Below are 13844 nucleotides of genomic sequence, written 5' to 3' on the forward strand. Positions count from 1 at the left end.
CCACATTTGCTTATGCACCCATTTGTCTTCAGTGATCCGTTCGACACCCCGTGATCACACAGGTTGATATATTGTTCCATGTGGGCTTTGTTGCTTCTGAGCTAGATTGGCCCAGCTCTTTAGGTTTGGTATTTATTAGAGCTTAAATTCTAAGCACTTAGGTTTGCGGAAGGCTACATTTCAGAGTGGGAGCCCTCAATCCATGTGGAGTAGTCACATAATTCAGCCTCCACAGAGCTCTTTCTGACCATTGACCAAACCAAAAACTCCCTGCCATCGAGTTGATTAAGACTCATATTGAACTTGAGGGCATTGAGAGTTTGCTGTGACTTCCCCAGCTAGCCCAGAGAGGGGCTCTCTCATCCTCAGAGACATGCCTGGGCATGCCCTGGATGGAAATTGGGCTACCAGGATTTCATGGTTACAAGTCCTGACCTGACCAACATGGCTAGAGGGCCACAGAACCAATGCTGCAAACCTTTCTCATTTGCAATAATGTGCCTGTCCCAATCATAGTCCCTTTCCTTTTCTGCGTCCTGCCTGCCACTGAGATGGGCTTAACCGATCTGCCACCAGCCATGATGTTTGTTTACAACACCCATTGCTTTCCATTGTATATATAAGTAACCAAGGGACCTGGAACAGTTCGGACCCACCAGTTGCTCCACAGGAGAAAGGCGATGTTCCCGTGAAGATTGAAAGTCTCAGAAACCCAGAAGGGCAGTTCTGCTCTGTCCTAACAGGTCTCCAGGAGTCTGAATCCATTCTGGCAGTGAATTTCTTGAGCCCCGTGAGTGGCCACATGGCTGTGAATCCTTGGAATGCCATATGACCTCATGCTCATGGCCTTCCTTGTCTGGATGTTTTGTTTCTGTCTTGCCTCTGTCCTGTGTAAGACTTAATAAAGGGATTTCTGTAAAATATATCACGAATTTGAGGTTTGCCCCTTTCCCCAGAACAGTGGGAAAATCAAGAATAGAACAAGAAATAGTATATGCTATCTTTTGTGTAGAAAGGGGAGGGGGGCAGGTATGGAGGGTTGAGGAGGACAGGAATATATATATAAATATATATATATAGTTTGCGCTTCGGTTTAAAGACATTCTGAGGAATTCATGATATAAATTAATGAATGTTTTCAAAAGGAAGTGAAACTTTTCACAATTTCTTTTTGCATTTTTAAAATCTTTGAACTAAGTAAATGCATCAACTATTCCAAAAGTTATATTTCAACTTCTCCCTGACTAAGTAAGGGAATTATTGGTCCCCAAAGCTGAGGCAAGACCACTCAGAATATTACTGTTTCTTGCTGATCTTTGATTCTCTTTGTAAAGGTGAAACTGAGGCACAGAGAGATGGACAGAGGAAACGGACAGGACAAGGAAGAGCAGAAACAGAAATAGCTTTATTAGCCGGGGAAGCTCCCAGAGGAGGTTCTGTGACCTAGACCAACAGGTCACGGAAGTCGTGCTCAGCAGCCTGGGCGTGGGTTTTTAAAAGGGTGGTGAGGCATGTATGGCAATTAGCCTATGAGGTCTGGAAACTGTGAGAATTGCTTGTCGACTCCTTGCTGCTTTCTTCAAACCCTGAACATCTGGCTTCACGGTCTGCTGCTGACCTCCGGGATGTGCAGGGAAGTACCTGCAGGGCCCTGACAGACAATCTTGATTTTGTCCTTTTTTAAAGCTTTACAATGTAATTAGAGATGCTAACTCTTCTTGATTGTTTTCCTTACAGATGTGACAGTAAATGAAGCAAGAGCTTAAAAAATATCAAAGATGCTTTTAAACCAGAATGCCTCAATGATCAGACCTCTTCATTGGTATCCCTGGGGTAAGTGTTACTTTTTGTCATAGCACTTTGGTGGGGTGGGTTACTACACATTGGGCTATTAACTTCCAGGTCAGTGGCTCAAACCCACCAGCTGCTCAGCTGGAGAAAGATGAAGCTGTCTGTTCCCATAAAGATTTACAGTCTCGGAAATCTTCGGGAGGAGTTCACCTCCGTCCTATGGGGTCCTATGACTTGGAATGAACTCAAAGGCAGTCAGTTGGCCTACAGAAGCAAGCTCAGGCTCAGCTCTCATCACAGAGAGCCTGTCGGGGAGAAGCAAACTGAAGTCTCACTAAAGGACAGAGTATCATTCTGCTCAATGCTACGATCAAGATGAGCTAGGCAGCCCTGTTTGAACTAAGCTGAAGCAGGTCCGGGCCCTGCACATGCTTCCCTGCACATCCCAAAGGGCAGCAGCAGATGGCACCAGATAAGATAACCAGTGAAACCAGATGTTCTGGGTTCAAGGAAAGCCGCGAGGAGTCTACAAGCAATTCTGAGTTTCCAGACCCCATATGCTAATTGCCATAATTGCCATACATTCCTCACCACCCCTTTAAAAACCCTCGCCCCAAGCTGCTGAGCACGACTTCCCTGACCTGTTGGCCTAGGTCACGGAACCTCTGGGAGATCCCTCACCCCCTAATAAAGCTATCTCTGTTTCTGCTCTCCCTTGTCCTGTCAGTTATGTCTGTCTTCCTCCCTGTACCTCGGTTTCCGCTTTACATTTGGTGCCGAAACCTGGGAGAGGTAGGGACATGCGCTCCCTGCTGTCCCGGCCCTGCTTCGGCTGGGACACAGCCCACCCCTCCTCTTCTCTTGAACCTCCAGAGCCTGTCTGAACGAGCAACTTCTGGTCAGTGTTTCTCTCTGTATGTTCGCCTGTCTCATTTGTCTGTTTGTCACTCTGGACACCGAGCACCAGCAAACTCATACGGGAACATAGGGTCCACAGGAGGCTAACTAGCTGAAAGCCCTGAAAAGCAAGTGCACTAGGAAGCTGAACGTAGCTCTGCTGCAGGGGTTCATTCTGCAACCCTCGTACCAAGAGGAGCTGGAAATAACTGCGTTTCCCCGAAAGGGGTGGGACGATAAGGCCAGTTTCCTGTGTCGTCTTTTCGTGTCTGTCTTCTCTCATGTGGCCTCAAGCCTTTTGCCTCTGAGTTTACCTCCTGGGAGTCCTGCTGATAACAGGACTCCTAGCCCTAGGCCGAGCAGTCACTGCACCTTCTGCCTGGACTGGAACGTAGAAGGTGTGCCTGAGCCTTTCTACCTGTTTGTGTGTTTTGCGTCTGTGGCCCTGCAGTGCTTTCTCTAAAATGTTCTGTTTCCCCTTCCTCTCACCCTGAAGAAAGGCCTGACCAACCTCCATTTTACCGGCCATAAAGCCAGGTACCCCTCCCCCTCGCCGGCTTCCATTGTGTCTCTCTCTGATCCGAGGTCCCTGTCTGCTGGTTAAAGCCACAGGCCTGCGCCAGGGAACCTTCCTGTTCCGGAGAGTCCAGGACTCTCCCATTGGGCCCCTAGCTGTGACCAGGACGCCTCTAAGGGCTACCGGGCCACCTCCTGACTGATGGGTGTGAACGGGGACATGGGGACACCCTTCTCCTCTGTCCATACCCCCTGCAGTTTGAGACACAATGGGAAGTCTTCTGTCCCAACCCCCTAAGGACAGTCCTTTGGGGTGCCTACTGCCAACCTTACTGAATTGGGTTTGGTTCCTGATCTCCACCCTAAATGCCTGGTCTTTTTCTGTAACCAAGTTTGGCCTCAATACCAATTAGACAATGAGTTGCACTAGCCAGAAAATAGCACTTTCGATTTTAACGTTCCCCGCAACCTCAACAATTTTTGTCAACAAACTTTCAAATAATCAGAAGTCCCATATGTTCAGGTCTTTTTCTTTCTTCGTTCCCTTCCCTCCCCACTACCTGTCACCCTGCTCAAGTTCTCTTAGCCAAACACTTTCTTAATCAGGCCCCTGACAGTACTCCCCTCAGTCTTTCTCCAACCCCCCTGGCTCCTTATCTGTGCCCCCCCTCCCCCGTAAGGCTTCCTCCATATTCTGGGTACCCCTCATTATCACCTCCTCCGCTACCCCTTCAACTCCCAAAGGCTGAGGCACTGTGCCTCCAACATCCATCCCCTTCCCAGAGCCAGACCCCTCAGACTCCCCGGGGTCTCTCTCTCTGCTTCCTGGCCCCCTCCCTGTTCAGCCTCCTCTGAGCCAACACCCGCAGCCTCTAACAGACCTCTCCCAGATAGGGAAGCAGAGCACAAATCCATGGTCACCACTCTGAGACCGGCAGGAGGAAGGGGTCAGAAAGCTCCAGAAAGTAACAACTTTAATTGCCGCACGTTTGATTTCAGTATTCTCTAAAATCTCGACACTCTCTGCCAGTAAACTCACAAATAGTGTGAGATTCTGTACGTCCAGGCCGCCTTTCTTCTGAGCTCCTGTCCCTGTCTCTGTATTTCCTGCTCTTCTTCCTAAGTCCTCTTAATTAAAAAAATTCCTCCTCTTCTCCTGCTTCTGGACCCCCTCTGGTGTGTGCCTTTTCAGACCTGCCTGAACACCTTTTCTCCCCTCCCCTCCTACTCACCCCTCTCCCTATTCTGGCCACACCTGGAGCCCCCATGTCCTCTTCTCCCGATCTACCCGTCTCGCTGGAGGAACCTGAGTCTGCACTCGCCTCCCCGGTTAGCAAGCACATGCTATCACAGAACCCCCTTCTCTGTCCGCTCCCGGAAGTGGCCGGGACTGAAAGAGTGGTCCGGTTCATGTTCCCTTCTCTCTCACTAATTTATCTCAAATTAAAAAGCGTTTAGGCTCCTTTATAATGATCCCACCACCTTTATTAAGGAGTTTCTATATTTAACTCAAGCTTACGATTTGTCCTGGCATGATATTTTTGTCATCCTTTCCTCTACCCTAACCGCAGATAAGAGGGAACGCATTATTCTCGCTGTTCAGCAGCACCCCGACCAGATTCATTTAATGGACCCTGACCTAGGCAGTTTCCAGACAAAAACCTGGTTAGGATGATCAAATTGACAATCAAGCAGGTAGGGACAGACATGTCCACCATAATAAAATGCTTCAGCGTGTCCTGACTTGGCTTCAGGCCATTTCCCATATGAGTCAATTTTAATAATCTTAAGATCACTCAAAAGCCTGACGAGAATCCAGCCACCTTTTTAAGCTGCTTAACTGATGTTTTACATTAAAAGCGTAAAAAAGCAGAAGAAAGGCCCTCAAACCCTGGTCTGAGATTTAGCAACTATGGCATTCAAGGTTTTAACAGCCGTGAGGAACAGGCAACGTCAGCCTGCGATGGATGCCTGGTTCCAGAAAAGTAAATTTTCAAACCCAAGCCTTAGTAGCAGCCCTGCGGTTGGCGATCCCCCCCACCCCCCACCCGAGGCCCTGGAAGGGCAGCATGGGGCAAGGGTGTATGGAACAACAACCACCACCTGGTGCCTGCTTCAGGTGCAGATTAGAAGGGCACTGGTCACAGAAGTGCCCCAGGCCTAAAGCTCCAACCAAACCCTGCCCGGCGTGCGGTCAAAGCGGACACTGGAAGTCCGATTGTCCTTGGAAAAGCGACAGGCCCTTTGCGTCTCCACGTGGAGGGACTGTCCTTCCAATTCCTGACCCGCCGTTGGCCCTGCTGGGATTGACTGAAGTCACCCTTGCCAAGCCTGGGGTATTGCTCAAGGTATTGGGTGAGTAAATTTCCTTCTTACACAAAAGCTATCTTTTCTGACCTGCCCTCATTTTCAGGGCTAGGCAGCCCTTCCTCAATCTCGGTCATGGATATTTATGGCAAGCCTACCTGCCCCAGGTGTACTAGCCCTTTACTCATTCCTTCCTTATAATCCCTTTGTGCCTGATCCCTCTGTTGGGAAAAGACATTTTAAATTAGTTAGGAACCTCCTTACACCTTAAACTTTTGGTCTCACAGCACCTGTTTCCTTCCCCTTCTTTCACCCGACCTGGAAGAACTACAGACCTCATTGCTTCCCAGTGTTAACCCATCATACAATGCCTCCTTTCTAACAACTTCATTACTCCTACCCACAATCCCTGCAACACTCCAATCTTACCAGTAAAAAACCAAATGGTACTGATTGCTTGGTCCAGGACCTGTCCCTCATTAACCAAGCTGTTATCCCCATACACACGGTAATTCCCAACCCCTATACTCTTTTGTCCCACATTCCCCCTTCCACTATACCTTTTTCACCATCCCCCTTAACCCAGCTTGTCAACATTCCTTTGCCTTTACCTGCAGCCCCTCCTAAAACAGATCTAAAGCAGACACAGCCCAACTCCCTCAACTTCTCATTCCGCTGCTATCTGTTTAAACCTGTGCCCCACCCCCACCACTCAGAGTTTAACTCTAAATAAACACTAAGTCATAAAGGACCTCCAACTGCTGAGCAGATAACTAAATGTGTAAATGTTTCCACAGAAGGACCTTGTTTTCCAGTTACTGTATGCAGTTCCACAGCTCAGCCTATATGGCCAGTCTGAGTTAGCGTAGTTACTCCCCACCCAAAGGTCAGAGGAGCAGCATTCCTAATCCTTCCCAGTCTCTAGCCTCCCTTCAGGGACAAGCTCAAGAGTGCTGTTATCAGGATAATAAATCAGGGCTCGTAAGGCAAAACTAAGCTGTATTCCTACCTGTCCTAGTAAATCTTAGGTCTGCCTCCTCCCTGGAAGCAGCAGAGATTTCTAGGAGATCCTTAGACCACAGCATGCTCCAAATAAAACTGTAACAGACAACTCCAGCTAGTCATGGACCCCACCTCGGAGTCTCTCACCTCCTTGCAGCAACAACTTACATCCCTGGCACAGGTAACCCTGCAAAACCATTGTGACGTGGATGAAAAAAATTTAAAAACGTAAAACCTCTGATAATAATCTGTGTACTATTACTCTGAGCTCTGTGTGTGTTTAAATTTTTGCAGGAACGAATAAAAAATATCTCCAACCTGACCTTTAATCAACTTCTTCTCCACCCTTATAGTCCGCTGCTGGCCAGCCTGGCCCCCAAACCTTCCAACTCTTAATTACCCCCTTCTTTGCCCTATCTCAGCAGGAAGTAGTTAAGACAGAACACGTTGCCCCATTACCAATATTAAGACGTTTGGAATGTTTGGGCTGGCAGCCTTGTTTGGACTAAGCTGAAGCAAGTCCGAGCCCTGCACGTGCTTCCCTGCACATCCCAAAGGTCAACAGCGGACAGCAGACAGCGCCAGATAAGATAACCGCCAGATAAGATAACCAGTGAAACCAGATGTTCCAGGTTCAAGAAAGCCAAGAGGAGTCTACAAGCAATTCTCAGAGTTTCCAGACCCCATATGCTGATTGCCATACATTCCTCACGACCCCTTTAAAAACCCTCGCCCCCAGCTGCTGAGCACGACTTCCCTGACCTGTTGGCCTAGGTCATGGAACCTCTTCCGGGAGCCCCCCCACACCCTAATAAAGCTATCTCTGTTCTACTCTCCCTTGTCCTGTCAGTTATGTCTGTCTTCCTCCCTGTACTCAGTTTCCCCTTTACAAGAGGTAAATAGGAAGTGTGGGTTAAGAGTTTGGTTTTCAGAATGGGTTTCTGCCTTTTTCATTTTAGAAAAACAAACAAGAGTGACTTAAGGCATAGTTATGATGGAAAATATCCTCATGTGTAATTTGGAGAATAATTCTTCTAAACACTCTCAGTCTAGAGTGGAAACTATCACCCCAAACTCTTTATCCCCCTACCACACCCACCAAACTAGAAAGTCACTGTTGAACTTTGCTTTCAGCCCTTTATGTACTGCCTCCTTCATTCCCCTTTTCTCGTCCTTGCTCTCTCCTCCTCCTCAAATTCACCCCTTCCCTCCATCTATTCCTTCCTTCCTTTTTAGTGCATGCCTCTCCATGACTGTCTGATTGTATTTCAGTGTCAGTGCATTATCGAGTCCATGGTTTATTGGAGGTGAGATAGTTCTTTCTCTATGATGTGTAGCATCCTAGATCTTTGACACTAATTGCCAGTTACCTCCCCACCCCCCATGCATTGTGACAGCTGGACAGCAAATGTCCCCAGGTATCTGCACCCATACACCCATACCAAGGGGTTGAGAACCACCCAGTGCCATCACCAATGCCCTTTTCCTTTTCCTCCATTGCCTTTGGTAACTCTCTTTACCCCCAAATCCTTTTGTTGTTATTATTAGTTGCCATCACAACAGCCCTGACTCATGGCCACCCAGGTACAACAGAAGGAAGCATCACCCAGTGCTTTTCATGGTCCTTGGCCTGCTGATGCTCATCATTGTAGTCACTGATTTTGATGGCCTTCTGCAGTCCAGTGGGGCTCCATATCAAACAATATTCTGTTGTGATTTATCCCCATTGGATTCATCCTCAGGCCTTTCTTCCTCGCTATCTGTGTCTGGACTCTGCTGAAGCCTTTCCGCCATGAGTGACCCTTGTGATATTTGAAATACCAGTGGCATCGATTCCAGCACCCTAACAATATGCAAGTCACCCTAGTACAACAAACTGATGGATGGGTGGTGCTCTTTACTTTTAATGTTTATTCATTATAAACATACCTAATCATATTCTATTTCCCCCAGAGAGATGGCTGCTTCTTGGAACAGCCTCTCAACTGGCCTCACCCCTGTTAAGAGTACAGCTCCTAAGTAGGATCCTAACTTGCATCCACTCAGGTCACAATCTTTGGACCATGTGCTACTGCGCTATGAGGAGCCATGACCAATGATGACAACTAAGAACCATTTACTTGAGCATTATTTTAGTGCAAGAATGTCTCAATCCACTTTTAATATGTCTGTGTAAGAGAGTCCCAGGCGTAGAACAATAATTATAGGTTGAGTCCAGAGAAAACATTGTCACTTTTCTAATAAGTTGTTTATTTTTCCAGTGTACATCAGCCTTGTGATTGCCACCTCGCTCTCTTTGCCTGGTAAGAGATATTTCTTGGTTTGACGAAATTTTGTGAAAGGGTTAAAGTGTTGGGGTGGCTATTCAGAAATCCAAACAAGGGGCTCTTAGATTTCTCAGCCCAGATCTGTTGCCCATTTTACTGGAATCCTTTTTTTTTTTCTTCAAATACTGTCTTGATAAAGGAAGCTCAGTCAATCGGACAACTGTGGTTTTCCCATGTGCCTCACGTGATTGTGATAAATTGATATTCCAGAAAATCTGTAAACCCCTTGAAAGCACAGAGTGCTCAGTATTCTCCCTTAAAGAATAATGAGAAGACACAGGCTATGCCAAACCAAAAACAGTCCAGAAAGCATTCCTCTGTGATCTGTATTCTTCCACTTATTGATAGCAGATAAGGGGAAAGGGTATTTTTATATTAAGAACTTCACGAAGAACTAGCTAGGTGTTTGGCCTTGTCCAAAGCATTGAGAGAGGAACAAGTTGGCAACCAGAATCACAAGCCCTGTCCTAACCACAGGAAAGGGAGACAGCGTTAGAGACGGAACTGGGGAAGGCAGGATTTCCCAAGTGTGGCAGTCGAGTCTGATTTGGCTCTGCCACTCCCCCGCTGTGTGCCATTGCCTCCAGGGTCAAAATCAATAAAATGGGTCTAAGAGTAGCGCCTTTGGCCTTGTGGGAGTTAAGTGCCTAGAAAGTGCACGTCTTCTGACCTCCGCAGTTCTGCGGTGGGGAATTCAGAGGAGAGAAAGTGTCCGGTAGCTGAGGAAACCCTGCCGGGATATTGGGTTATATGAAACCATGAGCCATTCCATGGGAGAAAGCCGGGGCTGTCTATTCCCGTAAAGAGTTGCGGCCTCACAAACACACAGAGGCGGTCCTGCCCTGTCCCATGGGGTCTCCACCAGTCGGAGTCGATCCGATGGCCGTCCGTTTGGTTGTAGTTTGATTTGGAGCTGCTAAAGGAAGACTTCCTGGAGGAGTTGGGAGATACGCTGAGAAAGTAGGATGGGTCTGGGGCAAGGATGTAGGGAGTGTGGTCCAGGCAGCAGAGAGTAGCTGTAGTTATTTGGAGTGACTCCTCCACCAACAGTCAGAGAGAATTGATTAAGACCTTCAGCCCAAATCCTGTTTACAGAGAGTTGATTTCCTGTGTCCTGGGCTTGCCTCCCCTAACAATAGGTTTCGTTTTCATTCATTTTATTAATTCATTGCTCATGTCCATCCAGCAGAACTCGTGTTTCAAAGACCCCTGGGTTTCTTGGGAGACAACTCTCCTGGAAGAGTGACGTCCAGACTCTACCAGGCATCTTGAACTGTGACCAAAATACAGCTCTGGGTTTCAATTTCCTGTTTCTTTTTTCTCTCCTGTCGTCCTTAGAGTTGTTAGATGAGCCTTGCATCTTTAATATGACGCTACAAAATTTTCTGCCCATATTGTCGTGGGAATTGAAAAACTCTTCCATTGTTCCGACTCACTATACATTATGGTACACCATCATGAGGTTGGTTTCACGGTTCACTTTTACTTTTACTAAACGTATGGTCTGGTCGACTGTGAGGGTGGGAGCAGAGACATTGACTGGTACGAGAGCTACATTTATTTGCGCTCCCTCTCATTTCTGTCCCTTTAGTTTTGGGGGGGTTTTTGTTGTTGTTTTGATTCAAAACTTTAGAAGGTTTAAGGCTTGTCCACTTTTAAACTTGAATATTTTTATCAATCTGAAGCGTTTTAGTAGAACTTGTATTTATAACTTTTTTAATTGTAGATAAATGTATACGGTTTTAATAAAATGTATAACTTTTTATAGATTTATAAGTGTTTAGTAAAACATATTTATAACTAAAGCTAATTCCTACAGATCAAAAGCCTCGTAAAGACATTATTTATTTTTATGGTTTGGCAATTTTTTCATTGTTCCTGTCAGTGTAAACTCTATATGTTATATGTATATAGATTGTACATGTTATATATTCATATTATCTTATACATATTGTATTTTACATGTATTATATGTGTTTCTGTAAGTATACTACATATGTGCATATGCACACATAGATGTGTGGGTAGGGTGTATATATATCCTGCACTTTTTGAGGACATGGTCCAAAGGTCTGGGGAACCACACTGCTACTTTATGTTGGTCTTCACTTGTGCAGGCATACAGGTGCACCAGAAAGCTGCTTAGACAGCGTTGTATCCAAAACTGAGCTTGGTCACCACCAACTGTGGCCCTTGGACACAGAGCTTAGTGTCTCTGCACCAGTATCCCGGCCTTAGGAGGTGGTGTAAGATGGATGGATCTCTCTCTGTCCACATCTCTCTGAACAATCATCTCCCAAGCTGCTGTTTCCATCCAATGACCCCCTCCTAGTGTCTTTCTGTTGGTTCTTTATTTGGCTAGTAACAGTTATGGAGGAGCCCAAGTGGCATAGTGGATAATGTGGTGGACTGCTAACCACAAGGTCAGCAGTTCAAAATCACCTGCCTCTCAGAGGGAGAACGTCAAAGCTTTGTATTCCCTTAAAGAGTTGCAGTCTCGGAAAAACCCACAGGGGCAGTTCTACCCTGTCCTATACAGTTGCTGTGACTCTGAACCAATTCTATGTTAGGTTTGGTGTTGGGTCCCATGTAAAAGGAGTTGGAAGTGTATGTACACACACGATTCCATAAGGTGGTTAGCAAAGATGATTTGATATAGACATAGAGATGTATGAGGAAGTTGAATCCGGCATGTAACTGTGATTCTCATTAGAGGATTACTAAAGATTGCCTCTCTCATGTCTTTCCTTTTACATTTTCTTTATCAAAGTACACCCGAAAGCATGATGCTGGTTGCTGGCTGTGAAAATGTCACGAAACGACATTGTAACCTAACGGATTGGAAAAGCATGCAGGAGACCTACGTCATCCAACTAATGGGATTCGAAGGGAACAGGGTGCTAATCAACTGCATGGGCGATTTCTTTCTGGCTAAGTACAGTGAGTGGATCTCTGGTTCTCACCTCCCTCCTCCTCTTCGTCCGCCTCTAGGTTATTGTTATGTGTGCTCTGCCAGGAGACTGGAAGGTCTACAAAGGGCTTTCTGACTCAGAGCGCAGGTCACTTCCTGGCTCCACCTCTTAACTAGACTGATTTGCTTCAGAGCCCGTTTTCTTCTCGGAAATGCGGAGTGATGCTCTGCACCTTACGGATGAGTTCTAATATACCTGTGTGGGGCAGGCACTCTGTTTGCCTGAAAAGCCGGCAGAAATTGAGAGTAGGGCTCATGTGGCCCCAGTCTGACCTATCATAGCTCTTTAGCCATTGAACTCCTTAATACCTCAAATCATAGCCCAGGAGCTGTTTTACACTATTAATCATTACTGTGATAAAATACATGGAATAAAACATTGGCCCGTTATGCAACCACGAGGTGTCGAAGGGATCAGGTGGAAGGCATCATCAGAACAAAAAATCTCACCATAGTGAATGATGGGGGCAGTGCGGAGTGGAGATCCAAAGCCCATTAGTAGGCCACTGGAGATCCCCTTGCAGAGGGGTCTCGGGGAGGAGATGAGCCAGTCAGGGTGCGATGTAACAATGATGAGAAATACAACCTTCCTCTAGTTCCTAAAGGTTTCCTCCCCGCTCCCACTACCATGACTCGAATTCTATCTTGCAAGACTGGCTAGACCAGAGGAGGTACACTGGTACAGATAGGAACTGAAAATACAGGGAATCCAGGATGGATGAGCCCTATAGGACCAGTGGTGTGAGTGGCAAAACAGGGAGGGTAAAGGGAGAATGGGTAGGAAAGAGGGAACCGATTACATGGAACTGTGTGTGACCTCCTCCCTGGGGGACAGACAACCGAAAAGTGGGTGAAGGGAGAAGTCGGACAGGGCAAGATATGACAAAATACCCATTTATAAACTATCAAGGGCTCATGTGGGAGAGGGGAGCGGGGAGGGAGGGGAAAAATGAGGACCTAATGTCGGGGGTTTAAATGGAGAGAAAATGTTTTGAGAAATGATGTACAAATATGCTGTACACAATTGATGTGTGTATGGATTGGGATAACAGTTGTATGAGCCCCTAATAAAATGTTTAAAAAAAAAAAAAAACATTGGCCCGTTCCGCCACTTTTGCACGTACAGTTCAGCGATAGTGATGCTGCTCCTTGCACTGTCTCGCCATCTCCGTTAGTGGAAACTCAGTGATGCCCTGAGCAAAGGCCCTGACCCCTTGCTCCACCTCGGTTCCCACCAGTAAACTCTGATCTCTATCGAGCTCCTTATCTTGATGGCACTGAGTTTTGTTTTCCTTTTTTTCAAGGGGGAACCACACAGCATGTGTCCTTTGAATAGCGTGCTTATTTCATGCTGCGTAATGTTTTCAAAGGAGTGGTGGCTGCTAACCGCAAGGTCAGCAGTTTGAAACCAGCAGCTGCTCCTCAGGAGAGCAGAAGAGGCTGTCTACTCCTGTAAAGAGTTACAGTCTCAGATACCCACAGGGGCACGTCTCCCCTGTGCTTTAGAGTTGCTGGGAGTCAGAATGAACTCAATCGCACTGTGAATCATTTCGAGGTCCAGCCACGTTGGAGCGTGTATCAGAACTTCATTCCTGTTTATGTTAAGTAATAGTCCATCGTGAACCCGTACCGTAATATGTTCATCTGCACCCTGATCGGCATGTACTTAGCTGATTTTCAGTTTTGACTGTGCTGAATAATGCTGTCATGAACATCGGTGTAGGCCAATAGCTCTTGTCCGTATGAACACCCAAGTGTGCACCCACTTTGGACCCACGATGCAGAGGACAAACACAGATCTGAGAGTCACTGGACCCTCCTCCTCTGCATCTTGGCGGCAGCTCCCCGTGCTGCTTAGCTTACCAGCTCAAGGCAGTGCTGAGCAGCCCCAGCCAGGCGCCAATGCTTTTTTTTTGAGCTGCTTCTTCTGAGAATTTTTTTTTAATTTGATCATTTTATGGGGGCTCATACAACTCTAATCACAATCCATCCATCCATCCATTGTGTCAAGCACATTTGTACATTTGTTGCCA

General features: G+C 46.7%; 1 protein-coding gene across 2 annotated transcripts in view; it reads left to right on the forward strand.

The window, feature by feature from the left end:
• The window catches only part of IFNAR2 (interferon alpha and beta receptor subunit 2), a 49902-nt gene that overhangs the window by 16167 nt on the left and 19891 nt on the right, over positions 1-13844 (forward strand). For both annotated transcript variants that reach the window (XM_045284865.1, XM_045284864.1), the window contains exons 2-5: positions 1738-1833; positions 8775-8816; positions 10179-10302; positions 11611-11780. In XM_045284865.1, the coding sequence (XP_045140800.1) occupies positions 1779-1833; positions 8775-8816; positions 10179-10302; positions 11611-11780 (391 nt within the window). In that variant the 5' untranslated portion in view covers positions 1738-1778. The remainder of the gene's footprint in view (positions 1-1737; positions 1834-8774; positions 8817-10178; positions 10303-11610; positions 11781-13844) is intronic.

Source organism: Echinops telfairi, unplaced genomic scaffold (assembly GCF_000313985.2).
Source record: "Echinops telfairi isolate 266 unplaced genomic scaffold, ASM31398v2 ScPeMD7_7469;HRSCAF=8507_0, whole genome shotgun sequence".
In the NCBI taxonomy this organism is placed as follows: domain Eukaryota; kingdom Metazoa; phylum Chordata; class Mammalia; order Afrosoricida; family Tenrecidae; genus Echinops; species Echinops telfairi.